Below are 27,838 nucleotides of genomic sequence, written 5' to 3'. Positions count from 1 at the left end.
ACCTGGGCCCCCTGATGGCCCCGGCTACTCCACAGGAGGGACAGCACCAGTCTGAGCCAGGATGTGACTGGCCATCACAGCCCATCGGCCAGCCCATGACCTGGCGTGCCAACACGGAGACCGAGGAGGGTGTCCGTCTGGGACAGAAGTGACGCCTACCCAGGACACCGGGCGGCGATGCCCGCGGAGGAGGAACGGAGGTGCGAGGGATGAGGTGTGGCGTCAGGTGACCTCACGGCCCGGGTGGGCGGCGGCCTGTTCTAGCGGAGCGGGGCGCCTCACCGTGTCTGGGGAGGCTTGGACCTGTGTGGGAGGCTGTGGACGGGAGGCCCCTGCGGTCACCTGGGCCTCTCCCCAGGGCTGCTTCAGACCGTGACATGGCCCCAGGCGTCCCCCAAAATGACGAGAGGGACTCAGCAGCAATCTCCTGCCTTCCGCACAGCCGGGCTTCCTCAGACATGTGCCCCCATGCATTGGCGTGAGGGAGGACCCCACGAGGGCCAGGCTGGGGGACCCCGAGGCCGTCTCAAAGGGGCCAGCGCAGGCAGCCGGAGCGGGGCCGCGTGTGGAGGACATGGGAAGCCCTTCTGCACCACCCCCTCTGCCACAGCGGAGGGAGCAGTAAGGTGGGATGCGCAGCAGCGCGGGCCTAGCCGACCCCACGATGCCGTGAGCGCCAGCCCCGTGACCGGGGCACTCCCTGCCCTTGTAGATGCGGGGGCGTCACCAGCTCCACCCGTGCACACCCTGCTGGCCCAGCCACACCCCAGGCAGTGAGGCACCAGGTTGGGGGGCCCTCCGGGGCACCCTGAGAGAGCAGGGAGAGGTTCCCTGGCCCCGTTAAAATGTTCTAAAGGAAGAAGGAGCCCTGCCCGCCATCTCCCTGCTCCTGACCTGGCCTTGGTCGCTGCTGCTCCACCTCTCGTGCCCCAGGACCCCTCCCTCCATGCGGCTTCCCCTGGGACTACCCTGGTCCGTGCGCGATGGCCTCTGCTTCTGCCGGAGCCACTCTCCTGAGATCTGGGAGCAGCCCCAGCCCCCACCCCCCACCGGGCTGAGCAGACCCTTGGGCCACACCAAAGAAACCAGAACCCAAGCCCAAGTATCAGAAACGTGTATTCTTTTTCTTTTAATAGTAAACCTCTTTACAACAAATATAGTGAAAGAGTTTTCAAACAAAACTCCTAAGAATCCCGAGGACTTTGTCTTCTTATTGTGTAGAATACTACGAAAGCGTCACCATACAGCACGGAAAGAAATATTGAAAACAAATCAACAGCCACACGCTTGGACTCGCCCTGCCCAGGACTCAGGAGCAGCCCCAGGAGTGTGGGTGATTGTCGGGTTTGGGGGCACGCCCCTCCCCTCCCTCTCGCTTCAAGGACTTGAATGGGGAAGACAAAGAGAATCCAGATTCTCTCTAGAACATTCCAGCCCCTGCCCCCACACAAATCCCATGCCTTCCCCCATCCCCCATCACTGACGGTGGAGGAGACTCAAGTCCCCGGGGGGGCGGGGGCTCAGGTCTCCTCCACGAAAGCCTGAATTCACCCCCGGCCCACCCCAGGGGGTTCCAAAGAGTCAGTTAAAAATATATAGATATAGATATTTCTAGATACACTTTTACATCATTTCTGTCTCTCCAAAGAAATAAATAATCATCAAGAGAAGGTGCATTAATTCCTTCCTGTCCGAGGTGGGGAGGGCTGGTAAAGGTCAGGGGTCAGTCTGCTGCGTCGAGCGCACTGCCGGGGGGGAGGAATGGTGCGTCCCCGTGGAACGGGCCCTCTTGCCCAGTCCCTGAAAGCGGTGGGAAGGCTGGGGAGGGGCGGGGCACAGGAGGACTCCAGTCACTGATTACTTTGGCGAACGCCCAGTTCTTCGGAGGAAGGAGTAGGTGGAGGCAAATTTGGCTTTGTGAGAGGAAGAAATGAAGCCCCCTTGAGGGACCCATGCGTCTGGCCAGCCAGGAGCCCCTGCCCCCAAGAGAAACCTTGGGATACTGAATTGCAGAAATGTCACATGTTCATTCACAGACCTACCCTGCCCCCCGGGAGAGAGAAGACACGCGCACGCACACGCTCACATGGTAATCAGAAGCCAGGTTTGCCATCACAAGGCAGAGGGCAAAACTGGTGATTATTGCACCGTGAACCGCAGGGGCTCTCGTCCCGCCCCCGTGTGTCTAGTGGTGGTCGAGCCCAGCTTCCAAAGGTGGGCGGACAGCCGGCAGGACCGGCCTGCGGAGGGACCGTGCCGCTCAGGCTGTACTGCGCACCTGTCGCTCACACGTTCAGCATTTACCGCGCCGACTACGTGCCAGACGCCGGGCAAGGCTCTGCGGATGGACGCGCAAGACTATACCCTGATGTAGTTCAAGGCCCTGCTCCAGGCTCCTCGACTCCTGAAACTCCCTCCAGGAACCCACGGAGAAGGCCGGGACAGGCTGTGTACCCAGTCGGCAGCTGGGGTTTCAACTCTGAGTAAGGGAGGGTCATGGCCCAGACAAAGAAGCAGCTTCCAGAAGGAAGAGGAACATGAGTGTGGCCCTGAAAGCAGGGTGGGGGGCAGAGGAGGAGCAGGAAGGGCAGCTGCATGTGTGCAAAGGGCCAGGGGCCAGATGGCCACTCGTGCTTGGAGCCCAGGAGAGCCGGGGCCCCAGGGAGAAGGGGGCGACTGCAGGCTCCCCACAACGGTGGTCCCAACCTGTCAAAGCCGAGGGCGGACGGAGCAGGGGCCGGGGTGGTGGCAGGGACCCAGCCGGAGAGGCGTGGAGCCGGCAGCCAGGGCCGCGCAGCACGGCGAGCTCCTATCCCTCCACAGACGCCAGGCTCGCGCACGGGACATGCCCTCGGAGCTCGCCTCTCGGTCGTGGACTGGCCCGGATGGGCTCAGAGTCACACACGGGTATGTCCACGCCCACACACACACACACACACACACTCCGGACGGCCTCGTGCACACGCTCAGGGACACGTGCGGTCACACACACCCCTGCTTCTGGTTCCTTCCCTGCGTCAAGTGTCAGAATACTGCGAACGGCTGAGTCCCAGAGGCAGGACTGCAAAGGTGGGCCCTGTCTGTCGCCTACTGTCCCACTGGGATGACACCCCAGGGAGCGGCGTGCAGGGTAAGGACTGGGCCACACGCCCCGCTGCCTGCACAGCCACCTGCCCGCGGGGCCCAGCCCCCTCCGTCTGGTCTGGGCTCCAGCCTGAGGTCCCGGCAGAGAGGGCGGGCTCAGGGAACAAGAACAGCGAGGAGTCTCATCTGTACAGTACGGGCCGCTTGAGTCATTATTATTACAATATACTTTGACAAAAATAGAATCTCATTTCATATCAATACAACAACAACAAAAAAACCAGTTTCCTGGCCTGTTACACGGCTAACGTTTTCCAAAGGTTGCTATTTACAATTACAGTAGCCAAGAGGGAAGGTGGACTGCGGCCGGGGGCGCGGGGCAGGAGGTAGCCGACCAGGAGGACGCCCGGAGCAGGGAGGTGGGGTCGGGGGCGGGAGGATGTGGGGGGGGGGACTGGGGAGGGCCCAGGACCCAAGGAGGGAGGTGGCCTCCCACCGTCACGCCAGCCCAGTGTCCTCCTGCGGGAAGGTCCGTGCAAGGAAGAGCGAGCCCCCACACTCCTGCCCAGCACGCCGAGCCCCTCACTGGAGCATCCCCCTCCCCATCCCCCCTGCACTTTCCAGCCTGTTTTCTGGGGCTGCTGCCGAGGGACGGAGAGCTATTGCACTACATCGCGGATTCCGCGAGGGAGGGTAGGGCCCCCGGTTCACCGTCACCCCAGCTCTCGGCCCCTCCTCACGGCTCTCCATCTTTCTCTCCAAATGTGCTTCCAAGGGGTCCCCACCTCAAACCCTGCCCCCAGCCTCAGAATCCCAGGCCAGAATCTCGGCCAGTACCCCCACACCTCGGGGGTGCGTGCTGTGTGCGTGCAGGGGTGCCGGGGGCCAGGCGGGGGTGCTCTGCCCCAGGTGCCTGCGGCCACAGGAAGAGCCCAGGCGCAGAGACCCTTTCCAGAACCTGTGCCTCGCCTCCCCCCGAAACACAAACCCACCCAACAGGCTGACTTTGGGGTTTCAGTCTATTGTAAGGGGTTTTGTCGTTTGGTAGGTTTTTTGGTTATTTCCCTCTGTCTGGGGGGACGGGGTGGGAAGGCTCCACATGCAGGGCTCGGCACCTGTCCTGTCCCAGAGGCCCATCGGGCTCCCACCCCTCCTGCAGCATATGTGTACAACGTGCAAAGTGTCCCCACCCTTCCCGCAAAAAACCAGCCCCCCCAACCAGTGAAATGGCGGGGGGTGCAGGAAGAGGGGGCAGGACCATCCTCCTCTCCAAAGCGAGAATCCAAATTAAAAAAAATATAATAATAATAATAATAATATAATAATTATACACAAACGTAACCGTCAACAGGACACGGAGCACAAAAGGAAGTGGGGGTCGAGCGGGAGGAGCCCAGGGCGGGGAGGGGTGGGCGGAGATTGTCAGCTCTTCGTCGGGGAGGCTGAGAGGAGGGGTGGGAATCGTCACTTTAATGTCTGCGGAGAGAGGAGACAGCGGGGGTCAGGGCCCAGCCCCGGGCTAGGCGCCCCCCATTCCCCTCTCCCCGCAGGGCTGGGCCGGCTTGGAGGGGCCTGTGGCAGGGCAGGGGCGGCCCAGAGGCCTCCCGGGTGTGGGGGCTCGGGGGCGGGGGCGGCCCCGGGTGCAGCAGGCCGGCGGCGGGAGGGGCGGCGCTACAGTACCCAGGTGTCCAGCCGCATCCTCTTCACAGCAGGGCCCTCGGCCTCGGGCTCCTGGGCCGGGCGCAGCAGGCCCAGCGTGGGCCCGAAGTCCCCCCGTCCGTCGTCCCGGTCCCCAGTCTCGTAGGAGCCGCCGGCCGGGCTGCTGAGGCCGTCGCCAGGCTCGGGGCGGGTGGCCGGGAACACGGCTGGGGGGGGCGGTGCGGGGCTGCGCTCCCGGCTGGGGGACACGGGCTCCGACTTGATGCTGATGTGGGGGTGGGTGGTGACTGTGAGGGCGGCCCCCACATGGGGCAGCGGGCTGCCCGGGCTGGGCACCAGGACAGAAGCAAGGAGGTGGGGAATGTGGGGGGGGGGGCGGGAGGGAGGGGGGGGGCAGGGAGGGCCGCACAGGGAGAGCCGCGGAGGGGAGACAGGAAAGAAGGGAAGGAGCCACGTTAGTTCTTTCCGCTGCGTCACCCAAGACAGCCTGGTGCTCTGGGCTGGCTTGGGAGGGGCTCCGGGGCTGCCTCCCTGTGCCCCATGTCCCGTGCCGTCCGCTGGGGACAGAGCACCTGGGGGGGGCACCCTGCTCCCGACAGGGACCTCCTCTTCCCAGCCCCAACCCTGCCTTCCCTGAGCCCCCTGCCCGCCCCAGGGCGCCCTGGGACTCACATCAGGCTGCTGAGAGACACGGGGACCAGATGGGGCTGCGGCTGGGGCTGCTGTGGCGGCTGCTGGGGCGGCTGGGGCGGCGGCTGCGGCGGCTGCTGGGGCGGCTGCGGCTGGGGCGGCTGCGCAGGCTGCGTGGGCTGCGGCCAGGCCGTGACGCTGCCTAGTGACAGCCCCCCGGGCGAGCTGAAGGTCGGGAGGGAGGAGAGCTCGGCGCTGCTCAGCTGGTAATCTGCGGGGGGGGGGGGGGGGACAGAAGGACTCAGCGCCCCCCCAGCACAGGGACCGGAGAAGGGAACGTGCGCCTGGGGCGGCAGGTGCTGCTTCTCGGCAGGAGGAAGAGATGCGTTCTTAAAACAGCTTAACTATTCTCTTCCCTTTCACCACGGGTAGGTGTCACTTTCAAGATGTCAACTGAGAGGGAAAGTCAGGAGGGTCTGACACAGCCCAACCGTCATCGCTTGGACAGACAGGGGTTCATGTGCCTGAGACGGGTGCCTGCGGACCCCGGGCACATGTTGCAGGGAAGCCAACTGCCTCACCGCCCTCTCCCGGGGCCGTGTCCCTGCGCTGCGAGACTGTCAGTGCACAAGGGTCCAGGGGTTCGAGCCGCCGTGTCCACACAGCCACCAGGTGGATGTGCGTGGCCCCAGCTGGGCCCACGGAGCGGAGCGGCAGCGAGGGCACCCTAACCCCTGTGGCCCCGGCCGGGTTCCCCGCAAGGCGGAGCCCCTTGCTCCTACTGTCTCGGTCTTAAGGAAGAAGCTGACGTCTGCGCAGCTGATGCCAGGCCGGGCACTCCCACGGCAGTCTGTCTGGGCTGCTTGGCAGAGGTGCCCCGAGGAGCCCGGGCAATGGCGTTGTGGGGGCGCACACAGGCACACCCCACGTGGCCCCCCTGCTGCGCTCTCACTCAAGGGCTCCCTGGCTGTGCCCTGGTCTTTGTGCAGGGACCACGGCACCACCGCACAACGGTACAAGAAGGGCGACAGCAAGGCCCCTGGAGGCCCCGAACCTGGGGCAAGCGACGCACTCAGACTTGTCCGCCCAACACGCACAGCACGAGGCCTGACGGGCGGGGGAAGGCACGCAGGCGCGCACCACGGCATCTGGCGCACAGGACGGATCCCAAAGACCGGCCTGGGGCTGTTCCTAATTCACGAGCGAGGCAATCACAGCGTCCGGTGTGGGGGACCCCGGGTGGAGACGGGACCCCGAGCTCCTGGCTAACCCCTAAGTCTCGCCCGGAGACGGTCCCTGCCTCTGGTCTCATAACAACACTGTAGGCTGAGACACTGGTCCATAACAAAAGCAGAGCGAGGGCAGGAAGGAGCCCCTTGGATTCACGGGACGGACAAGGACGCCCGTCCTCGGAGCTCCTGCCTCGCCTGCCATCCCACCGCCAGGAGATGTGAGGGGCCCGGCTCCTGTCCCGCACGTCGCCACCACACTGGGGACCGAACTGTGCAGAGGCCCAGGGCCCCCTGGAAAGGAGGGACATGGCGCACAGGCCACCTGGCAGCCCACTCGCTCCGGACCCAGAGCGACCCGTGGAACTCTGCGGCCAGCGCCAGTGAGGGGCCGGGCCTGCCCCTTCCCCGGGACACCAGCGGAGCCGGCCTGCCCTCAGCCAGAACTTGAGCAGGAGCCAGGGACGAGGAACGCCAGACACTGGACAGCAGCGCGTTTCCGTTTGTTCGCGGGGGGCCACCTGAAAACACCTGCTGTGGAAACGGAGGTGCGCTGGGCGGCTGCAGCAGCTTGCGGACCCAGAGCCCCAGCTTCTGGGAGGGCACGAGGGGGCCTACACCTCCCAGCAGGGCCCCGAGGGCAGGCCCCGGGTCAGAACGTGCTTTCACACCACAGTGCCAAACAGTCTGAAGTCTGGCCTTGCCGGGCGCCTGTCCCAGTGTCGCAGAGGCCCGCTAACCTCCCCTCCTGCCTCAGGAGACTCCCGAGGGCCGGACACGATGGCAGGAAACCACCGCCGCGTTTCGGGGTTTCCAAACACTGGAGCTCTGAAACAGTGGTCTGGGTTGCTCTCTGCCGCCCACCCCGCCCGCCCTCCACTCTTCTAGAAGAGGAGACCGGCCCCTGGGGGCACAGCCATCTGCGGCTGCCCACGGGCCCCATACAGACAAGGGCCGCAAGCACAGGGCCAAGGGCACAGGGCTGAGGGGTGACCACACGACACCTGGGCAGGGACATCTGCATGCGGACACGGTTGGCGGGGTCCGGCCCCTCACCGAGGCGGGGCTGCCCCAGCTCCCTGTCTTGCCCCGGGGGGCTTCCTGTGTCTGCAATGGTGCGTTCTAGCTTTGTTCCCGGGGAGGAGGCAGGAGGTGCGACCACCTATACAGGTTTCTGGAGCAGGGGCTGGGGAGGCGGGAGTTTAAGGGCCTTTTGGTCTAGTCTGATCCAGCACAAAACAGCCGCAGCACAAGCCAGTCCCGGGACTGGGACCCTGTGGAGCGCCTGAGGTCTCGGCGGGGAAACAAATCCTCAGACACAAGGTGCTGAGGCGTTTCCCCGTGAGCAAGTCCGGCGTGGAGCACAGGCCAGGATGGCCCAGAGTCACCACCTGCTCCCAGGAGGGGACTGTGGGGGCCTCAGGAGGGCCTGAGCACTGGGTGTCCTGTGCGAATTCTTCCACCCAGAGGCCCCCCGCCATGTCTCCGAGCGGCTCTCCGCCCGCACAGCCTGCCCGACCTTCGTCAGCTCCCTCTCCTCCCTCCTCCCCGAGCCCCTTTTGGCGCTCCTGGCAGTCCGGGCAAACCTCCCTGACAGACTTCTGTCCCTGGCCTGCTCCGCCGGCGCCGTCTCCCTCACCTCCTGCTCCTGCTCCTCCAGGAGAGCCTTGCTGTGCTGGGCTGTGCTGCCCAGACCATGCCCCTCCCCAGCCCTGGGCCCCCTGGTCAGCCGGCCTCTGGCCTGGCTCCTCCTCAGACAGGAGGCTCCCTAAGGGCAGGGACTCCTTTCTCCATTAGGCCCTATATTAAAAATGGGGAATACCTACTTATTAACTTGAATTTCAGACAAAACAATGAGTAATTTTTTAACATTTTAGCAGAAGAAAGTCTTTGACACGCACTTATCCTCAAAAATTGTGTTTTATTTGAAATTCAAATTTCAGTGGGCATCAGTTTCTACTTGCTGACCCTGGCAACCTCCGTCAGGTGGGGGCTCCCCTCCCCCCGAGCATCCCCCAGCGACTCTCTCCTGCTCCCCCTCGGGCCCCGGTCCAGCCCCAAGGCCAGGCCGCTCGGTGGGCTGGAGGCCCAAGCACTCACCTGTGTTGTAGGCAGTGGGCATGGAGGAGAAGGGGAGGCCCTGGCTGAGTAAACTGGGCGTTGCCACGGAAACCACTGGCGTGGTGAGCGAGTGGGTGGACTGGGAGGCCCCGAGGCGCTGGGCATTGTTCTGCAGGAGGAAAGGGGTCGGTTGGTGGATGGTTGTCACCAGGCAGGTGGCGGGAGGGTGGGCTGCCTTCCCCCCAGCCCTCCTGTCCAAGGACAAACTGGGGCCCCAGGCCCCCAACAGCCCTAGACTCGGTCTGGAGGGGGGACGCGGACAGGCAGGACTGCTGGCGTGTTCCCAGAGAGGCCGAGACCTGGGGCGGGAGACGCGCCTGGCCGGGTGGAGAAGCAGACTGGGCCGCCCTCCCTGCCCGTCTCGCCGCACGCCTAGCTGGAGCGCGCGGGCCTCTGTGCGGGAACGCCGGGCCTGGCGTGGCGCGGGCCCGCGTGTGCACACACGTGTGCGGGGCTGTCAGCCCCATCCGCCGCTGAGTCACTTGTTTATTCCAGCCCCACACTGCGGCCGAAACTGCCGACGTGTTGGCCGCCAAAGCCCGCTGCCTTTTCCAGCCTCCCTGGCCCCCGTCGGGAAACCGGGGAGGGAGAGGCCCCGCGCTTGCGGCAGGTGGTGGCCAGTGTGCACACGGGAGGGCGCGTGCGCAGCTGCCCTTGCCTGAGCACATGCGAGGCGCGCTGCGTGCGGGACCAGCAGGGCCAGGCAGAGGGGCTGTGGTGAGCCCCCTCCCCCACACTCCCACCCCACAACCCCAGGTAAATCTGGCTCAGCCTGGGATCTCTGCAGCTCTGGGAACGCACTGTCGTCGACAGCCTGCCCCCTGCTAAGGAGGCCCCCGTCCTGGGTCCCAAGCTCAGCAGGATGGAGCCGGGGGCAAGTCCGGCGCAGCCCCCCCAAGACGGGCATCTTGGGGCCGCAGCAGGCAGGCCCGCTGAGGCTTGGGGCCGGCCCCTACCCCATGCACATGCGCGTGCACACACGCAGAGCAGAGGAGGTGTGGGTGAACACAGCACACAGGCACGCACACACAGGCACAGGCACGTGCACATCTGACCCCCGACCCCTGCCCCATTCAGCCCTGGACCCCGCCCAGCACGGAGGAAACACCGCACAGCACACAGGCTGCTGGAGGGACGGGGCGCACGCTCCCTAGGGCCGCGCGGGTTCACAGGCTGACCCGGGGCTCCAAGCCACCACACACGTCTCTGGGCCTTACTTACCAGATCTAAGTGGTCCTCCGTCTGGGAGCGGAAATGAAAGCAAGGGGCGGTTCAGTGTACGGCCCTGGCCCTCGCCTCACTCCCCGGCCCCCACGGCCGCCCGTCCACCTCCTCACACAGGAGCAGGACAGCTGTGCAGCCCGGACAGGGCTCTTTGGTGTCCACACCGACTCCAGAAAATGCCACAGCCCGATGTCCACCAGTTAGGAACCAGTTAGGAACCCGTCACAATCCAAGCCTCGTCTTTCCGTGGTGCTGGCAAATCTCCCCCCCTGCCCCTCTCTGGCACAGAACCTTGTCTCCCACCTCCTGTCCCTTCCTCCTGCCCTCACGGGTGGCACGTCCACGTTCCGACCTCTTGGAGGGCCCTCTGGAGAGCGAGAGCTCACAGGAAGTCCAACTTTTGTGGTCTCCCTTGGGCAGGCCCACAGACCGGCTGGCCGGCATCCCTCCTGCCGGAGTTCGGCCCTTCCCCACCCCCAGCCCCTGCCCCTCGATGCAGACCCCCACTCACCAGATGATGCATCAACCCCTTTCCTCCCTGGGAGGTGATGACCCTCAGGTCAGGCTTGCGACTGGGGGCTCCGAGCTGGGCGCCGTGGGTGGGCGGAGGTGGAGACTTGGCAGGGATGCCCTTGTTCAGAGTGCTGCCGTTGGCCACGGGCAGGAGACCGGGGGAAGCCCGAGCACTGACATAGCCGTTCCCTAGAGGAGGAAAGGGCGTCAGAGGACAGATACGGACCCAGCCCTCCACCCCTGGGCCAGGACTCCACACTCAGGCTCGCGGGGACTGCTGAGCTCTCTGATCCTCCCTGAAAACCCCCGTCCTAGGAGAAGGGGAGAAGCCCCCTCACTCCGGAATTACCGGATTATTCCCTTGGCTCTAGGCCATGTGGGCCAGAACACGGGGGCAAAAGCACCAGAGCCAGAAGCCACGTGGACTCACCTCCCCACCTCCCTTCTGGTGACACAGGGCAGGGTGTCCAGCACCTTCCGACCCCATGACCTGCCCTGACTTCTCACAGGGGCCCGGCTGCAGATGGGGAGGGCAGCCTGGGACTTGGGCCTCCGCAAGGACTCCCGAGGCACCCCGACCACTCAGAGACGGGGTACACGGGACAGGACGCCCACGGCCCTGGGGGAGATGAGCCGTCGGCCGGTGGTGGTGCTGTTGCTGGTCACGGGGGGCCGATAACACCCCCCCCCATAACTGGTGACCACCAGTGTCATAAGGACCTCGTGCGTTTGTGCCACCATCTACACAGGCCCCCTCATTCATCCGAGCTCACTGAACCCTCACGCTGAACCTCGTGAGGCAGACAGGAGGGGGGTGAGCCCCAAGCCCAGGATGGGGAACTCGAGGCCTGATGGGCAGAGGCACACGGACTCGTCCAGGGCAACGTGGCAGGCTGGACGTCATGCCAGCCCCCACCCACATTCCACATGCTGGGCCTGGGCATGGGGAAGGCCCGCCTCGGCCTGGAGACTGCAGGCCCTTCTCCGACCCTCTTCGCCCTCCTCAGAGATGAAAGGATGGCCACCGTGCCCCCCACGCCCCGACCCTGGTGCCCATCACTCCCAACGATGCACTGGATGGTGCCTGGGGCTAAGCTGCAGACTCTAAAGCCCAGAGACGTGGGGACAACCACAGTTCCGAGTGTCACCTTGCTCTGTCCCCCGGGAACACACCGTTCCCCTCCAAGGGTGGGGCTGCCGCCATCCCAATTTCCGGATCACTCCGGGGACGACAGGAATGTCGGCATGACGCCAACGGTGACATCTGAAGTCATCGTCACCAGCCAGCCAGCAGCACAGGGCAGGGGAGAGGCTGCCGGCGGCCGGGGGTCCGAGCGGGAACGCGTCGGCAGTGCCAGACACGGGCATCCTCCAGAACCCGCCCAGATGCCCCGCTCACCAGAGAAGCCTCGCCTCCCTCTCCCCCCGCGGAGACGTGGGTCTCTTCTTCCCGTCTGTCGGGATTCCCTGAGCCTCCGTCTCTGGTGACCGCCCACGCCAGTCAGGGCTGCAGACCACCCTCAGGCTCAACTCGGGCCCTGGGACCTTCCTCTCATCTCCTCTGGGTCCCTCCGGGTCCCTGGGGCCTGCGAGGCCACCGAGCAGACCACTCACCGACAGGGCTGGGGCAGGCTCCGTTAGCACTGTTGAGGTCGCCCCCCAGCATGGCCCCTGGGGACAAACAGAGCCACAGTGAGCTGGTGGGATGGCACCTTCCACGGCGGGACCCAGGCCCGCAGAGCGGCAGGAGCCCTGGTCCCTCCCCTCAGGAGCCACCCAAGCGAGCGACGGAGGGCTGTGCTGGCCGAAGGGCAACTCCTGCTGGTAACGGAAGCCCCGAGCGCCCGGCGGGCCTCCTCCCCACCTCACCTGCGCTGGCCGGCCGCTGGGGCAGGCCCGGGGACACGCTGTTCCTCTGCAGCGCTGGCTGCTGGGGGGACAGGAGCCGCGGGTCTGTGAGGGATGACGTCACCAAGGAAGGGGTGACCAGAGAGCCGCTGGGATTGCTGAACTGCAGGGAGCTCTGACTGGACACAGGCACCGTGACGGGCATGGCGAAGTTGGGGGCCGGCACAGCGGACTAGACAGAAGATGGAGAAGCGGGGTCAGGCCAGGCGACACCCCCACCCCGGACCCACTGTGGCTGGGGACAGGCAGGCCCGGGCTCCTGGATCCTGGGCTGTGTGTGCGAGGGTCCACGGCTCACGCTCTCCCGCCTGGCCCTCTCGGAGGCGGTTTGCTGGAGGGAGCGCTTTGGGCCAGAGCTCTGGCCCAGAGAATGAGACCTGCTTGCAGCGGACGGGGCCAGGGACCCCCGAAGGCCCCCAGTGGAGGCGGGTTAGTCCTCAGCCAGGCGGGACACACAGGGAGCAGGTTAGAGGGCCTGAGGACAGACCCACGCGCACCCACGCAGCTGGGGACGGCCTGCACCGAGGCTCGGGACCCATGTCACCTGTGCTCCCTCAGCGGGTGGCTCGGGCCAGCAGTGTCCACGAAGGCCCCCCGGACACCCGGCCCTACTCTCCTGCTGGCTATGGCCCTCACGTCATCTACACACGCCCTGCGGCCGCTCCCGGCCCGCACTCCGCCCACACGGAGACTCAGCCGGGCCACAGGCACCCACAGCGCGGCTGGGTGGCGCCTCGCTGGTGCTCGGCGCGGGACAGGCGTCGGGGGCGGCCGGGGGCCGGCGGAAGCCACACCATGCACCGCGGGAGGCGGCCCCATGCGACTACTCACGGCCAGTCTATAACTCTGCATCATTTTATCAAATTCCTCGTCTATCTTTTTATACTTCTCCTCCGTCTGGGGGGTCAGGGCAAACACCTCGTCCGCCTCGGGGCTCTCACACTCCCTGTGCTTCTTGTGCAGCGCCTGGGGGCCGGAAGGGGCCGACAGACAGGCGGTGAGTGGGGCTCACCCCGTAGCGCCGGAAGAGCCCGTCCAGCTCCTCGCTGGCGCGCCGGTACTTGTCCTCCAGCAGGGGGCTCTGCTCCAGCGAGTCCTCCCCGTCCGGCTCGGGGCTGTCACAGCCGTTGAAGCCCTTCTTCCTCAGGGTCTGCAACCGCAGCAGGGCGTCAGCCGGCGTCAGCGGGGTCCCGGGGGCTCTCCTACCTTCTCCCCACCCCCTTCCTCGGGGTCCCCAGCATGTCCCGGCCGCCCCCTTCTCCTCGTGTTACTGTGGGAACATGCGCTGTGTTCGGGACGTGGGGGGGGGGGGGAGCGGCTCAGGCCTCAGGGCCCACCACGGGGTGGGGGGGGGCGGGGGCCCACAATGCACCTGGCACAGACCCCTGCTTCCCAGGTGACAGGTGGGGAGGGGCCCTGGGGGGATGGGCTGGGAGCTGATGCCGGGGCGGGGGGCCAGCCCCTGCCTGACCACCCCCAGTACCCCACAAGGGAAAGGCAGCCCTGCTCACAGGAAGAGGGGGAGAGACGCGGAGACAGAGACAGAGGAAGAGGCCCGAGGAAGCTGGCGTACAGGGAGCCCCTGCCATGCGACCCCCCCCCACGCTGTCCTTGCCGGGGGTGGGGGTGGGGCGCCTCGCCATGTCGGGGACCACCTGGTAGGTGTGGAACAGACCCCAGAGTTCCCTCTTCCTGCTCTAAACACCTTCATAGACGCTCGTTCTGTCGTTAGTGGATAACGAATGTACGTCTTCCGTTCTAGTTGAGAGTAATCTCTTTTCTCTATTACAGAACTAAGGTAACTTCCTCCACATCTTGGAGTTCAAGCCAGAGGCCCAGCCTGTGGCTTCCCGGGCACCCGCCTCACTGGCAGAAGTTCTGTTCCCTGAAAGCACGCACGCCCCATGGGAGAAGCAGGAACTGGGCTGTCTCGTTTAAGTCCCACCACACCCTTCCAAGCTCGCCCCGGCCCTGCTTTGTGGACGTGGGCACCACGGCCCGAGGACACATGGCCAGGAAAGGCCACCACTGGATTCCAAGGCCTGTGTCCTCCGACAGCCTGCAATGCTGGCTTGTTTTGAAACAGAAAACTGAACCCCAGGGACCCACAAAGGGACAGAGGCAGAGCGGGAGAGCTGGAAACAGAGGAAGAAAGACAGAGACGGAGTCAGATGCAAGAGCAGACCAACGATGGATGAGGAGAGAAAGAGAGAGAACCAGGGGGAGACGGAGCAGAGGGGCGTCCTGCCAGCTTCACAGGCACGAGCGGAGGCGCAGCGGGCCGGGTGGGCAGCCGCCGGCCGGCCGGGGTGCACACTGGGCCGGCGGCTGCCCGCCTGCCACCTCGGTCCGGACGCGGGAGCGTGCGCGCCCAGGCCCACCTCGATGATGTCGGCGTTGGTGCGGCTCTCGTGCGGCTCGTTGTACTCGGTGTACTTGAGCAGGACCTTGTCCATGTCGGTGCTGGCGTACTGGAACAGCTTGTTGGAGTGGTTGAAGATGATGAGCGCGATCTCGCAGTCACAGAGCACGCTCAGCTCGTACGCCTTCTTCATCAGCCCGAACTTACGCTTGGTGAATGTCACCTGCGGGCGGCGGGCAGGGCCGGCGGGGTGGGGCTCAGTAAGAGCCTGCTCCGGAGCCCCTGGCCTGGGGGTGGGCGGGGACAGGCCAGCACCTTCCGGCCCGCGTAGGCCACTGTGCAGTGCAGAGCTGCCTGTGGAAGGGGGAGAATCTGGACGGACAGAGCTCCACGGGGGCTGTGAGTGGGTCAGGGAGGAAAACGGGAGGGCCTCCCAGATCTTCCCCTGCTGTAGCAAGACGGGGAGAATTAATCTTGGGGAACAGGGTGTGCCTGGGCATGGCCTGAAGCTGGCGTATGACCCCTGGGTGGGGTGCGCCAGGGGGGTACTTGGGGGGGGACACCCAGGTCTCCTCTTACAGCAGCAGATAAGCCTTGGAGTTCTAAGATACAGATTTCCGAGAGCTGCAGGGAGCTGGGGGTTCCTCTCCTCCCAGTTCAGTCCTTCCCCTTCCATAATAGCCTCCAGAGGCCCCCTCCTCAAGGAAGCCCTCTTGGACTAGCAGGAGCGAGTGGAGGCAGAGGCCAGCTCCCTGCCCTCACCCCCTCCACGTGGCTCCAATACCCCTTCTCACCTGTCGGTTCCGCTCATCAGTGATCCGCTGGATCTGAATCTTTTTCCTCCCCATCTTCTCCGGGGATCCTCAGTGCTGGGGGAGGGATCGCTGGGTGGCGGGTCTGGGCGCGCCTCACACTGTGCTCATGAACGGCCTGGGACCAGGGCTCAGTTCATGGTCTGCAGGACAGCTTCTGCACAGCGTCCTGGGAGGGGAGGGGAGGGTCACGAGAGGACAGTCAGCCCTGGCTAGCACCAGCACGCAGGCCAGGCTCACCGCACCCGGGAGAGGCTGGCGGCATCCACCCCATCCTCGAGATGGGGACATGGGGGTGCCCTGAGGCAGCAGCAGGCCCTTACGCCCAGGCTCAGGCCCCAGACCAGGCTCTTTCCACACCAGCGCTGCTGCTCTCGGGTTCCAGATCACATACAGTTAGTTGGCTTCCAAGGGTCTGGGTCCTGGAAAATGCCCCCAGCCCTCTCCTCTGCCCAGAACCCACCTGGAGTAGAGACAGCTAGGTCTGCCGGCTGCCCCTCGAGCCTAAAGGGGCACGGCCATTCGCAGCGCCCAGTGCAGAGAGCACCTCCTACCAGGGCCACGCACTGCTAACCCTGGTGCCAGGACAGGTGCACTCTGCAGCCCAGGGTCAAGCACACAGAGCAGCCTGGAGCCTGGGGGCCCGGGGTGGGGCTGGGGCTGCAGAGCCTCCTCCTCCCTCGAGGGCTGCTCCACGCCCGTATCCCCCTCTCCTCCATGGGCCTCTGCCTCAAAGTTCTGCTTCAAGAGCCACTTCTGCTGCTTAAAATAAACAGACACATACACCCCCCTCCCCACAGCAGAGTCTGCAAGCTTTCTTCGCGCGGGGGTTTACGGCGATCCACAACTATTTTGGGCCCCGTGGGCCATTCGGGTCTGCACAAAACACGTAAACACAGAGGGGCCACAGGGCTCAGGGACAACAACAGGCACAGGGGCAGCTGCGGCCCCGAGGGCACAGCCTGCAGATGCCGCTCTGGGGGACCACACCACGTCTAGGACCTGAGTCCAGTCTGGGCTCCAGCCCTTCCCAGCCTTGCCCCCCCCATCCCGGAAGCACGGATCAAGGACGGAGCCGCTGGCGTGCGCCGAGGCTGCTGGCCTCCAGGAGCATGCAGACCCCCCCCCTTCCACAGGTTCAGCAGCCAGCTGGGCGGCTCCAGGGCGGACCAGTGTGTGCGGAGGGAAGCCCAGGCTGACCCAGGAAGTGCCCGCGCTCAGGTGTGGGCGGTGCCCAGACAGGCTGGGTGAGCCCTCAGGGACTGGATGGACCTGGGGTGGGATGGAGGCACCCGATGAGCCCATGGCCCCTTGGGCTCTGTGAATGGGGAGAATCAGAGGTGGAGCCTTCTGGGAGAAGGGCTGGGGGTGGGGTGGTAGTGAGCAGGAGGTCCACGCTTTCCAAAGCCACTCTGGGTCTGAGGAAGACCACTGGCCGTGGAGGTCCAGCCTGACCCCCGACCACAGAGCTCCAGGCAGAGACCCTACAGCACAGTCCAGCAGGTGGGCTCTCAGTGCCCCCAACCTGAGCAGAGAGGACAGGCACACTTTCAGGGGCTGCTGAGTCTTCCCTGAGCCTTTCCAGCCCCCCTCAACCACGGCCCCTGAGGTCCCACAGTAGACGACAGAGCTCAGCCTTGGCAGCTCAGTCAAGGAGGGCAGGGGAGAGGGAGGGGAGGCAGGGAATCTGGACTTGGGGGGAGTCAGGAATACCCCTTCCCATCAGTTCCTGCCCCTAGGACTGGCCCTCAGGCTCTCCCTAGCCCAGCTGGAAAGAGAGCTTCTTTCTGCTCTGTCCCAGAGGGCAGGTAACAACCCCATGACGCTCCCGCACAGCCCCCTCTCCCTGACAGGGGTCCCAAACCTCTTCCTCTCTCCCTTGTTCTCCGGGTACTCCTTGGCTTCTGGGTCCCCTACTGTCCCCACGGGACAACAGCCACCCAGCCCCCACAGCCCTGAGTGGCCCAGCAGCCGCCCCACTCCTTGCCTATAGCTCCATCTCTGCCAAAGACCACGTGGAAGGCCCCAGCCCAAGGATTTCAGCCCCCATCAATCCATTTCCCAGTGCAACCCCAAAGCTGTGTTCCTCAGAGCTGCGGGACTCTGGGCTCGCGGGGAGGGCGGAGAGGGGTGCGGAGAACAAGGGAGCCACCACAACGGCTTTTTCTTGGAAAGCCTGGCCCGGCCTCGTGTAACGGGTTTCACGGCCGCCCTCCCAAGCGGCTACCTTCCCTCCACTACCCAGGCCCCCAGCTCCCTCTCGCCGCCTTTTGTGCAAAAGCAAATTCTTGCTGGGATGTGGCCTCTTATCAGCTTCGGGCCAGTTCTCTCTTCCTCCAAGTGGGGAGAGAGCCTCTCTGTGCTCCTGGGAGCCCCGCAAAGTCCTTCCTGCGGTCTGACCTCGTTCCCTCGGTTCTCAGGGTCCCTGCCCTTCTAGCACTTACCACCACCGCACACTGGCTACATCCCCGCGCTTCCGTTCCATGCCCGGCTCCCCGGGAGCTGGAGCTCCAGCCGGAGCCACGGCCGGCCGGCCTTCTCGCACTCTACGCCCCCACGAGGAGGAGCTCAGGAAGGCTCTGCTCAGACAAGGACCGTCTCCCTCGCGACCCTGTGAGAAGGCCTTCTTGTGGTCTCACTCCGGTCAGTCCCGCTGCGGGACCTGCAGACTCTCACTGTGCCCCTGAACTTGTATGTTTGGACAGCACCAGCCCTCTGAGCGTGCCCGCCTCTCCGGGCCGGGCCTCAGCCCTCCCCATCCTTGGGCTGCCTGGTGCAGAGGGTGAGACTCTGAAGTCTGCGGAGCGGCCCCGAGCACATGGAGATGGAGAGGATGGGGTTGCTTAGGCAACTGTCGCCTGGCAACCAGCTCCCTGGCTGATCTCCTACACCACCCCCCCACCCCCGCTTCATGCTGGGGGAGCTGGGATGCAAGAGGGATCAGGGCTGAAGAGACAGGGAAGCCACAGAGGACCCCCGCCCCAAGCATCCTCTGACCAGAGTGGAGTCAGGGACAAAAAGACCAGGCCCAGTCTGTCCCCTCTGCCAGGGGAGCCCCGGACTCCACGCTTCCTGCCCCCACCCCGCGCTGCTCCTGTCCCTGTGCCTGCAACTCCAGAGGACGAGGTGCCCCTGCCCTGGGCAGTCCTTCCTTCTATCTGACCAAGAGCCCCCCACGGGGCAGGCTGGGTCTGTGATAACCTCCCCCCCTTCCACCCGTGCTGCCTGCTCCACCTGGCCCAGAGTCTGAGCGCCCTGGGGCCAGAACACGAATTCACCCGTGACTTTGGAAGGAGGGTGGCTGGGGCCTGAATGGGCACCGAGGACCCTACACGGACCCCATCAGGGTGAAGGAGGCCCGACCTGTCCCGCTTCCCTCCCACTCACTTAGGAAGATGCTGATGAACACCTGGGCCTCCCTGATTAGCCCCTGCCCGGTGACCTAACCCAGCCAGGAGCCAGAGGCCCGAACAGCTGTTCTTCTGGGGGCACCTCTGCCCCCTGGCCCGGCCTGCCCCCATGCGGCCTCTTCTTCCCGGCCCTCTCCCCCTCTAGGAAGCCCTCCCAGCCCTGACTTTGGCTGTCTCTCCTGGAGCCCAGGGCTGGAGGGCGCTTAGCAAGCTGCTGTGGACACAGCGGGGTTGGCTGGGTTGGCTGTCCGGCTCTGCTGGCCCCAGGGCCCGCCTGACCTCGGGACCCAGCTACGGGTCCTCAGGCCGGCAGCATCTGTGTCACTGAAAGCAGCCCCTGGAAGGCTCTGGCAGTTTCTGCTTCTCCCACTCCAGGCAGTGCCGGTAGGACAGAGCTGGGCAGGCTGGCCTCCTGGGGGCAGGGAGTGGGGACAGGGAGAGCACAGGGGAAGGGGACGGCAGCTGGGCCAAGCCCAGGAGGCAGGCACAGACCCACCTTCTTTAGGGAAGGCAGCAGCAGAGCAGCCCCGGCAAACGGGAAGGGGCTGGGGGGCTGACACCACCTGACAGGGACCCCCGAGGGCCACCTGTCCAAGCTGGGATCCAGGCCCAATACGGAGTGGGTTCTATTTACATGCAAATGAGGTGCAAACAATATGCAAAGTGTACCCTAAAGGGGGTCTCGGGCTGGAGGGGCCACAGGAGAAAAAACAGGCCGGCCCTCCCCCAGTTTAACACCTCTTGGTACCTGAGCAATATTCAAACCATTCTCAGGTTTCAGAATGATGCTATCTCAGTTCCTGTGTAAGGGTGGCCTGGGGCCAGTGGGGAGAGTGCAGGGGGCTGCCGGGGCAGCCTCCTGGACCTGCAGCAGCTGTGGCCCAGATGCCCTTCCTGGGGGTGCCCTGACACGGCTTCCAGCTCCTCTCTCCTCCCTCCCCATGCCCCCCCCACCCCCCCAGGCCTGCTGACCCAGGGCCCAGCGGCCCCCAGGAACCTGAAGGCATCTGATTCCAGAGTGGCGCCACCAGGGCAGGTCAGACGCAGCAGGGGCCCAGAGAGGCTGAGCGGGCAGCCCCCGTCACAGAGCACTGGGCTTGCGCCCCTCTCCGCTCATCAGGCAGGCCCTCCGTCCCTTCCTCTCTGGCTGATCCCGGCTGCAGGCGGCACTGGAGGGAAGGCAGGCGGCGCTGGAGACAGCTGTCATCCCTCCTCCCGCCCCTTCCCCGTGGCTGGGCTGCAGGGCATGAAATAAGCAGCAGGCGCTGGGGGAGGGGGTGACAATCCAATCCACCTGTCACCCCCACAGTCAGGCGGCCTCCAGCAGCCCGCTCACTACCGAGGGAGGAGGCGTGGTGAGGCAGACACGGAGGAGGGTGGTAGAGGGGACAGACACCCAGACGGGCGAGAGAAAGAGAGGCCGAGAGGCCAAGGGGGGGCCGAGGGTGGGGTGAGGCAGAGACAGATAAGGAGAGGCTGGGGGGGGGGCAAGGCTCAGAGGCAGCTCAGCTGCACCCAAAAGCTGGGCTGGGCACAGGGGCACGACCGGACAGGATGCCAGGCCTGCCCTCTGCATCCCTGCAGTCCGGCCAACAGACGAAGCAGGGAGGGCAGGTCCCAAGGAGGGCGAGGGCATCCGGGCTCCTGAGGGCAGGCAGGCCCCCACGGTGGGCAGAGGGCAGCCCCCCACGGTGGGCAGAGGGCAGCCCAGGAGCCCATCAGTCCTGAGCCATCCCTGGGCTCCCAACCCTCCAGGCCTCTCCCCTCCAAGCAGAGACACAGGGAGGTACACTCCGCAAGAGCGGGGTAGGCAGGTGAACCCCGACACTAACACACAGGGCCCAGGAAGAGGGTGCTGGGGTTCCCAGGTCTGGGTTACACACGGGGGGCGCCTTCCTTCGCCATCTCTGAGGTCCTCCGAAGTGAGGGCAGCGCCCCTCGCCCGCACCGGCCAGCCCAGTTCTCACGCCCCCACCCTGCTCCCCCCTCCCCTCTGTTCCATTCCACCGCGCACCCCCCCAGCCCAGGGTCCCGCTTCATTCACCCCACAGTTCCAGTGTCTGCTTTCAAAGGCACAGGCAATCCCCAGCCCCATCCTCCTCCCCTCCAAGTGCTGGCTGGCAGGCTCCCTTCCCAAACCCCCGGTTCCCACCATCTTCCCCTCCCTCGGGAACTCCCCTCCCCCAGCCCAGCAGCCTCAGGGTTGGGCAGGGGCTATTTTTAGCCTGGGCACTGAGCTAATTTTAACTCACCGACAGGGACCTGGGGGCGGGCTGGCGGGCTGGGGGGAGGGGGAGGACCAGTCCAGGCTTAGCTGGACCCAGAACAGGGTGGTCTCAGGTCCCAGGTGCCCTAGGAAGGCAAGTGGCGGCAAACACTGCAGCCTTGGCTGAAGGGACAGGAGCGGCCATGCCAGAATGAGCAGCTGGCGTGGCCAGCGCACCGGGCACACCGGCCCGCGGCTTCCACCGGACACCTCTCCCGAGCCCCACCCCAGGCTTCCCTCGGGGCAAATCCCTGGGATGGGGTCATCCTGTTCTCTGCCCAGGAGATGCCTCTCCAGGGAGGGTCTGACTCCCAAGCCTCCCCACTTCCCCGCCCCAGCCTGTCCTTCCCGTAGTCTAGCTGCCATCCTGCCTGCAGCGGCCGGAGAGTGTCCAGTGCCCTACAGTGGCAGCGGCCAGTCCCCCACCCAGGCTCCAGCACCGCCCACCGCAGCTCTGGCTGTCCCCAGGGGCCTCGGGGCTGGCTGCTGGGAACCACCCTTCACCCTAAACCCTCCCAACTTTCTGGAGCCACCGGGCCTGATCTCTGCAAGAATCTGGGGGTGGGAGGAGGTGGAATCCTAGCAGCAAAGGGGCGGCTGTGGCTGGGCAATAGGCAGCCCAGGGCAGCACGGGGTCTCTTGGCAGGGGCACCGGGGGCCTGGATTCTAGCCCTTGCTCTGGCCCTACATGACTGTGTGGCCTTGAGTAAGTCACTGCCCGCCCCCCGCCATGTTCTTTCCCACTGGTCAGTACAACGGGTGGATGTAGGGGAGACGGTATCCGAGTGCCCTTCCAGCCAAGCCATTTGGCTACTGTGCTCCTTAGAAAGGCCCCAAAGGAAGGGAGGTCAGGGGTGGGATCCTCCACGGGGAGGTAACAGAAGACATGGCCTGGCTGGCCCACTGTCCTCCAGCCCAGGGGGCGGGACAGCGTGGGGGCCACAAGACAGGAGGGACGGGGCTGATAAAGGCACAAGGGGCTTTCTGAACCCTCGTAACACGAAGCAAAGGGTTGACAGAGGCTCTCGTGGTCAGCAAGGGCGGTACCAGGGGAGAGGGGGCACAGCCCGGCCCTGGCCGCAGAGACGCAGCCTCCCCAACTCCAACCACACCTGGAAAGCCTATCAGACCCAGGGCTTGGGTAGTCACTGTCCCCCCGAGGTCACGGTCATGGTCATTAGTGGGGCTGGTTCTGGAACCCAAGCCTGAGCCTTGCTTCACGCTCTACCCAGCAGCCAGAGAGCACTGACTCACTACCGCTCATTTGCATGGGGATTTGCATAGTGTCTCTGACCTTATTCCAACAGGGCTCAACTTCCCATTCCAGGAACTGGGCCGCCCCCACCCAGGACATCTGGGCCCCCGAGATGGAGCTGGGCACCGTGGCCAGAAGGCATCCCCGAACCCAAAAGAGTAGCTGTGGTACGGAGCTCTCTGTCCCACAGGCCCTGGGCTCTTGTCCCTCCCCTGAACGGGGCGGGGGTGTGACCCTGAGACAGAGGGACCACAGCAGAGAATCCCTGAGCTTCAAGGGGGCTCCACAGCTGCCCGGGGGGGGGGGGGGGGGGGGTTCCTAGGACAGAAACCCCACCCACCCCATAGTGCCCAGGCTGGGGCAGGAGGAGGACAGGCTGTCAATCCTTTACTCTCGCCTCCAGCTTCATTTCTAAAATCCGCTTCCAAGCCTCCAAATGAGAGTGGACGGCCTCATGCAGGCCAGACAGACGCTAGGCTCAGGGAGGGCTTCAGAGGGCGGCTGCTTTGGCCTCAGAGTCGTCTCTGCGACTCCAATTCGCTTTGTTAGAAGTCACCCAACCAAGCAGGGGCAGCTGGAAATGTCTCGGGGAGCGAGGAGGCACCAGCACAACCCTCCAGCCAACGGGGAACGGCGGGCAACCCGTCGGAAGGGCTCGTGCGCCTGTCCAGTTAGAGCCCCGACCCTCGTGGCCCTGCCCTTGCCCGGCGGTCCGCTCTCCCCAGAAGGCCTCCATCCCTCCTACCGCGGCCGGCCCTTCCATGCAGGTCACAGAGATGAGAGCGGTGGCCGGGGCCCCGGCCATCTGAAGCGGTTGGGACGGTTAGTGTGACACCTTCCACCTCCCCACCCAACTTCCCTCTGGGGTCTCGGGAGACAGAAGTGAAAGTGGCAGCTGGGGCCTTGGGGGGTGGGTCGGCCAGAGAGCCGTTGGGTGAGCAATGCCACCAGGGCCCCGGCCCCGGCTGCCGCGGCCAGGGGTGGACTGATGGTTAGAGCGGGGGAGGGACTTCCCGCGGGGACGAGGGCACAGGGGGACTGTGGAATGCAGGGTCCCGAGGGAATGGGAGACAGTGGAGGGCAGGACAGTGGGCAGTCTCAGAAGGACGCTCTTTGCGGGGGGCGGTGCCGGGACCCTCCCTTCCCGGGCACAGGGCTAGGCAGGGCCACTCTGGCCGAGGCAGGTGGTGAGCGGGCCCTGACTGCGGGACCAGCAAGCGGAGCAGACAGGACACAAGGCCCCAGGCCCGGGCCCTCACAGGGGGCAGCACCTGGCCTGACAAAAGGGAAGCTGGAGTGTCCCCCTCCGGTCACAGACGGGCCCAAAAGAGGCCAATCCAATCAGAGAAAGCAAATCCTCCTAGAGACAGCACGACCTCAGGGAGCCACGGAGGACTTAAAGGGGCCGCTCAGGGCGGTGGCTGGGTCTCCTCCTGCGGAAGGACAGTCCTCTAAGCCCTGGCGGGGGCGGGCGGGAGGAGACTGCGACTGCGGGGGCTGGGCTGGCCGGGGCGGCCAGCCAGGCGGCTCTTACGGGATTAGCTCCCTGCTCGCAGGAAAGGAGCCAGGTGAGGCTAAGACGCCCAGCTGGAGGGAGGGGGCCCAGGCGGGTGGGGGTACCGCCTCACAGGGACACAAACACTTGTGCCTGATGCCACTCACAGCCCCCTTCGGAGAAGGGACCGCATGCGGACCCCTGGGCGACCCCTGCCTGTGACCCCACACCCCCACCCCAATCCCAGAGGGGGCTCCCGCCCCCTCTCTCCTCCCCATCCTTCTGCCACACTTTATCCCCTGCCACGCCCCAGGGAGCAGGTGAGGGGCCAAGGGGTTCCTACTCTCCCCTGCGGGGCCATCGACTCACCCCCCACCCCCTGGCTGACAGGTGGGAGAAACAAGAGGGAGCAGCTGGGCCAGGACACCTGTCCCTACCCGGTCAGTCTGGGCCCCACAGGCCTGCCCTGGGGGGTGCACAGGGGAGTCACCAAAGAAGCCAGCAGCTGTGGGGGCTGGAGGAAAGGGACTCAAAGGTCAAGCCCCCCTTTCAGGCTTGGCCCTTCCTCCAGGGCCACCCCCAGACACTGCCCCTCGCAGGACACAGAACACACGCACACTTTAAGGAGAGACCCTCAAAATCTGAGGTCAGCCGCGCCATCCCCCTGCCTCCTTGCTGCTTGATCCAACCGGAGCCTGGAGCAGGAAGACTCCAGAACGGAGACAGACCCCTCCCCTCCGCCCCCAGCCCCACCCACTGTCTCCTCCGCAGGGTTGGGGATGAGCCTTCCTTTTCTCCCAACCCTCAGCCCCACCAAGCGGCTGCTGGCGGGGGCAGGGCGGGAAGTCGGGGGGAGTAAGGAAGCGGCGGCCAGGGATCCTCGGAGAGAAGACTCCCTCCCGGGGAGGAGGAGGAGGAGGAGGAGGAGGGCAGGCTCCGAGGCAGGGAGACAGCTGGCTGGGGAGGCAGGGGTGGGCCTGACATCCCCAACCCAACCCCACGTGAGACGGAGCCCCAGGCCTGGAGGCCCCCACAGGGCCCCCTCTGCTCCCACACCCCCGGTCCCTGCCAGGACACCCCCCCTTCTGGGGCGCTGCCCAAGCCAGCAAGTCCTGGGTCGGGCTGGCGTCGGGGTCTAGAAGAAAGGAGGCACCCACTTTCCAAGCACTGGCTCTTGAGAACCCCACATGTCCCCCACGGACCCTCCCTACTTTCCCAGGGGAAGCAGCTCTTTCTGTCACCAGTGAGGAGGGGCAGAGGTGGGCTCCCTGCATGACCAGGGCTTCCCTCCCCTGGGAGTCCAAGCAATTCCTTCCGGGACAGAGTCCCAAACCTCTGGGCCTGGGCGGGCTCCTGTCAGCCAGGCCTGAGTTCCAGCCTGAGTTCCTGCCGGCCCATCTTCCCACGCCAGCCACTCATGAAACCTTGCTCGAGGGGGTACTGGTAGGTGTCCTTCAGTCCCTTTTCTGGGGGCCTCCTGCCATGGCGTGCCGTCAGGCAAAGATACCTTCTCCGGGGGCGCCTGGGTGGCTCAGTGGGTTAAGGCCTCTGCCTTCGGCTCAGGTCATGATCCCGGGGTCCTGGGATCGAGCCCCACAACGGGCTCTCTGCTCAGCGGGGAGCCTGTTTCCCTCCTCTCTCTGCCTGCCTCTCTGCCTACTTGTGATCTCTCTCCCTCTGTCAAATAAATAAATAAATATTTAAAAAAAAAAAAAAAAGATACCTTCCCGGGGAATCACAGCGACATGGCCCTCAGCTTCCCCCCGAACCTCAGCCTCCACCCTGGGGCCGGGGGCTCCCAGGAGCGTCCAGGGGCTCATCGTTCCCTGAGGCGCCGTCCTGTGCTCCTCCCAGGTTTCCCCAGGCCTCCTGCTCGCCAGGACCCTTCCCTTAACCTCAGACAAAGCCCCTTACTCCTCACTGGGGAAGAGGGACCTTCCCACTCCAGCTGGCTCCCGTGACATGGGGGCAAGGGGATGGAGCAGACGCAGCCCTCAGCAAACCGCTTCCATCTCTGCCTCCGTTCCCCAGTTATAAAGAACAATTATGCCAGGAAACCGAGGAGCCTCCGGGTGTCTGCATGCCCGGCACAGAGTGCGGCGCACAGGGACAGCGCGGCCGGCGCCCCCTTCCTCCGGTCCCCCCTTCCTCCGGTCCCCAGGGGTCTCAGGAGTCTCCGCGTTCGGTCTCCAAAGAAGAGCGCGTGGGATACGCTGGCGGGGAAGGTCCCTTGATCAGAGGACAAAAACATCTCCTTTTCTATATGCTTCCCTGGTCTGCCCAGCTCCCTGGGGAGTGGCCAGAGCACCCAGCCAGAGGCACCAAGCCAAGGTCAGTGACCAGGCCTAGAGCCCAGAGCCTCCTGGGAGGGTGAGTTTAAATGAGTAAATATGGTCCCGCCTGGGTGTGGCCAGCAGCAAGCTGAGCTCCGGACAAGCCCCTCCCCTCGAAGCCTTCCGCAGAGGGAGAGAGCTCCCACAGCAGGCACACGCGCCTCCCCACCCCTGCGGACTCTCGGGGTCCATGCAGAGTCAGGGAGCTCGTCTGCTAGGTATGCACGGCGGCCAGGACCAGCCAAAACCATGGCAAGGCTCCCCGAAAGGCGAGGTGGGGACACAGGCTCAGGAAAAGGAAAAATCAGCTGCCTTGGGGACCCCCCAGGCCAGGGATCTATCCCGCAGTGCCCGAGGGCTCAGATGCAACCTTGACACATGGGGGTGGCCTTGCTCATCAGTGAGTGGGGCGGGAGACCGAGACTGGGGCAAACCACAGGGTCTCCTGGGTGATCCGATGGCCTCTGGGCCAGTGCGTGCGACTGACGTCCACCTGGAAAGCTGCCTTAGCCCAGGGCATGTGGCCCACGTGGAGGTGGGGGGGGGGCAGAGGCAGTGTGAGCCAGGGCCGCGGGGAGGAGCCCCCGGGGGGCACTGCAGGGGCAGTGATGGGAGTCAGCTAGGGCTCCTCAACTGGCAAGCCAGGCCCCAGGGCTGCCCATCTGCGGTCTAACCTCAGTCCCTCCTGCTCTAGTGAGCCCTCCCTCTGCCAAGTCCTTGCAGGCCTCGGCCTCCTCACCCCTGGTCCCCCACCCATAGGCGGCCTCCAATCCCTTAATCATCTTCCCATTCACTGGCCCTCACCCCCGCAGGGTGGCAGCTGCTCAGTGGGCGTCTACACACCCCTGGGTATGAGCTCGCACAGCTTCACGCTCGCCCGTGTGTATGAGATCCCGCACCTTCACACACACCCATGTATGAGCTCACACACCTTCACGCACATCTGTATGAGTTCCTGCACCTTCACGTATGCCCGTGTGTATGAGCTCGCACACCTTCACACATGCCTGTGTATATGAGCTTGCACACCTTCACGCACATCCATGTGTATGAGCTCGCACACCTTCACTCCATGTGCCCCTAAATGCTGGGAACCTGCTAGGTGCATCTGGGCTCGGCGGCCTCGGCGGCCTGCACAAGGACCCCCCCCCCCCCCCGCCAGCACCCCCTGGCAGGCTCCCGGCAAGGGGGCAGGAGAGAAAATAAATACCCAGCCCCATGCCACTGTCTGAGCCTTTCAGATAGCAGAGCCCCCAAGAGCGGCTGGAGAAGAAAGCACCTTTAGAGCTCCCTCTTTCCCAGACCAAGGGAGAGCCACCGCTGTCCCCTCAGCAAGCACCCTGCTAAGTTCTTCCCAGACCAAGGGAGAGCCACCGCTGTCCCCTCAGCAAGCACCCTGCTAAGTTCTTCCGAAGTTGAGCGCCAGGCCGCTTGCTGCAGTGGTGGGCGGGCAGCCCGGCACCAACCAGAAGCCGGCAAGGTGTCCAGCTTCCCACACAGAGCTCGGAGCACCTCGCACCTCCCCCTCCCACCATGA

General features: G+C 65.1%; 2 protein-coding genes across 4 annotated transcripts in view; both read right to left on the bottom strand.

Moving 5' to 3' along the window:
* LOC309849984 (uncharacterized protein) overlaps positions 1-27,838 on the bottom strand; it is a gene marked incomplete at its 5' end in the record, with an annotated part of 100,021 nt that overhangs the window by 47,504 nt on the left and 24,679 nt on the right. The gene's annotated exons all lie outside the window — the stretch shown is intronic.
* Positions 1,104-27,838, bottom strand: part of MEF2D (myocyte enhancer factor 2D) — a 30,425-nt gene continuing 3,690 nt past the window's right edge. Inside the window, exons 2-12 of one of the 3 annotated variants that reach the window (XM_082703854.1) lie at positions 15,525-15,711; positions 14,750-14,953; positions 13,381-13,518; positions 12,330-12,540; positions 12,075-12,131; positions 10,459-10,649; positions 9,945-9,965; positions 8,703-8,832; positions 5,416-5,644; positions 4,765-5,071; positions 1,104-4,560 (exon numbers count right to left, since the gene is read on the bottom strand). In XM_082703854.1, coding sequence (XP_082559980.1) covers positions 4,549-4,560; positions 4,765-5,071; positions 5,416-5,644; positions 8,703-8,832; positions 9,945-9,965; positions 10,459-10,649; positions 12,075-12,131; positions 12,330-12,540; positions 13,381-13,518; positions 14,750-14,953; positions 15,525-15,578 — 1,554 coding nt within the window. In that variant the 5' untranslated portion in view covers positions 15,579-15,711 and the 3' untranslated portion in view covers positions 1,104-4,548. The other 2 variants (XM_082703855.1, XM_082703856.1) reach the window with 2 other exon arrangements.

This window comes from Mustela nivalis (assembly GCF_964662115.1).
Source record: "Mustela nivalis genome assembly, chromosome: 16".
In the NCBI taxonomy this organism is placed as follows: Eukaryota; Metazoa; Chordata; class Mammalia; order Carnivora; family Mustelidae; genus Mustela; species Mustela nivalis.
The sequence above is the reverse complement of the archived record's forward strand: the minus strand, read 5'-3'. Positions and strand labels throughout refer to the sequence as shown.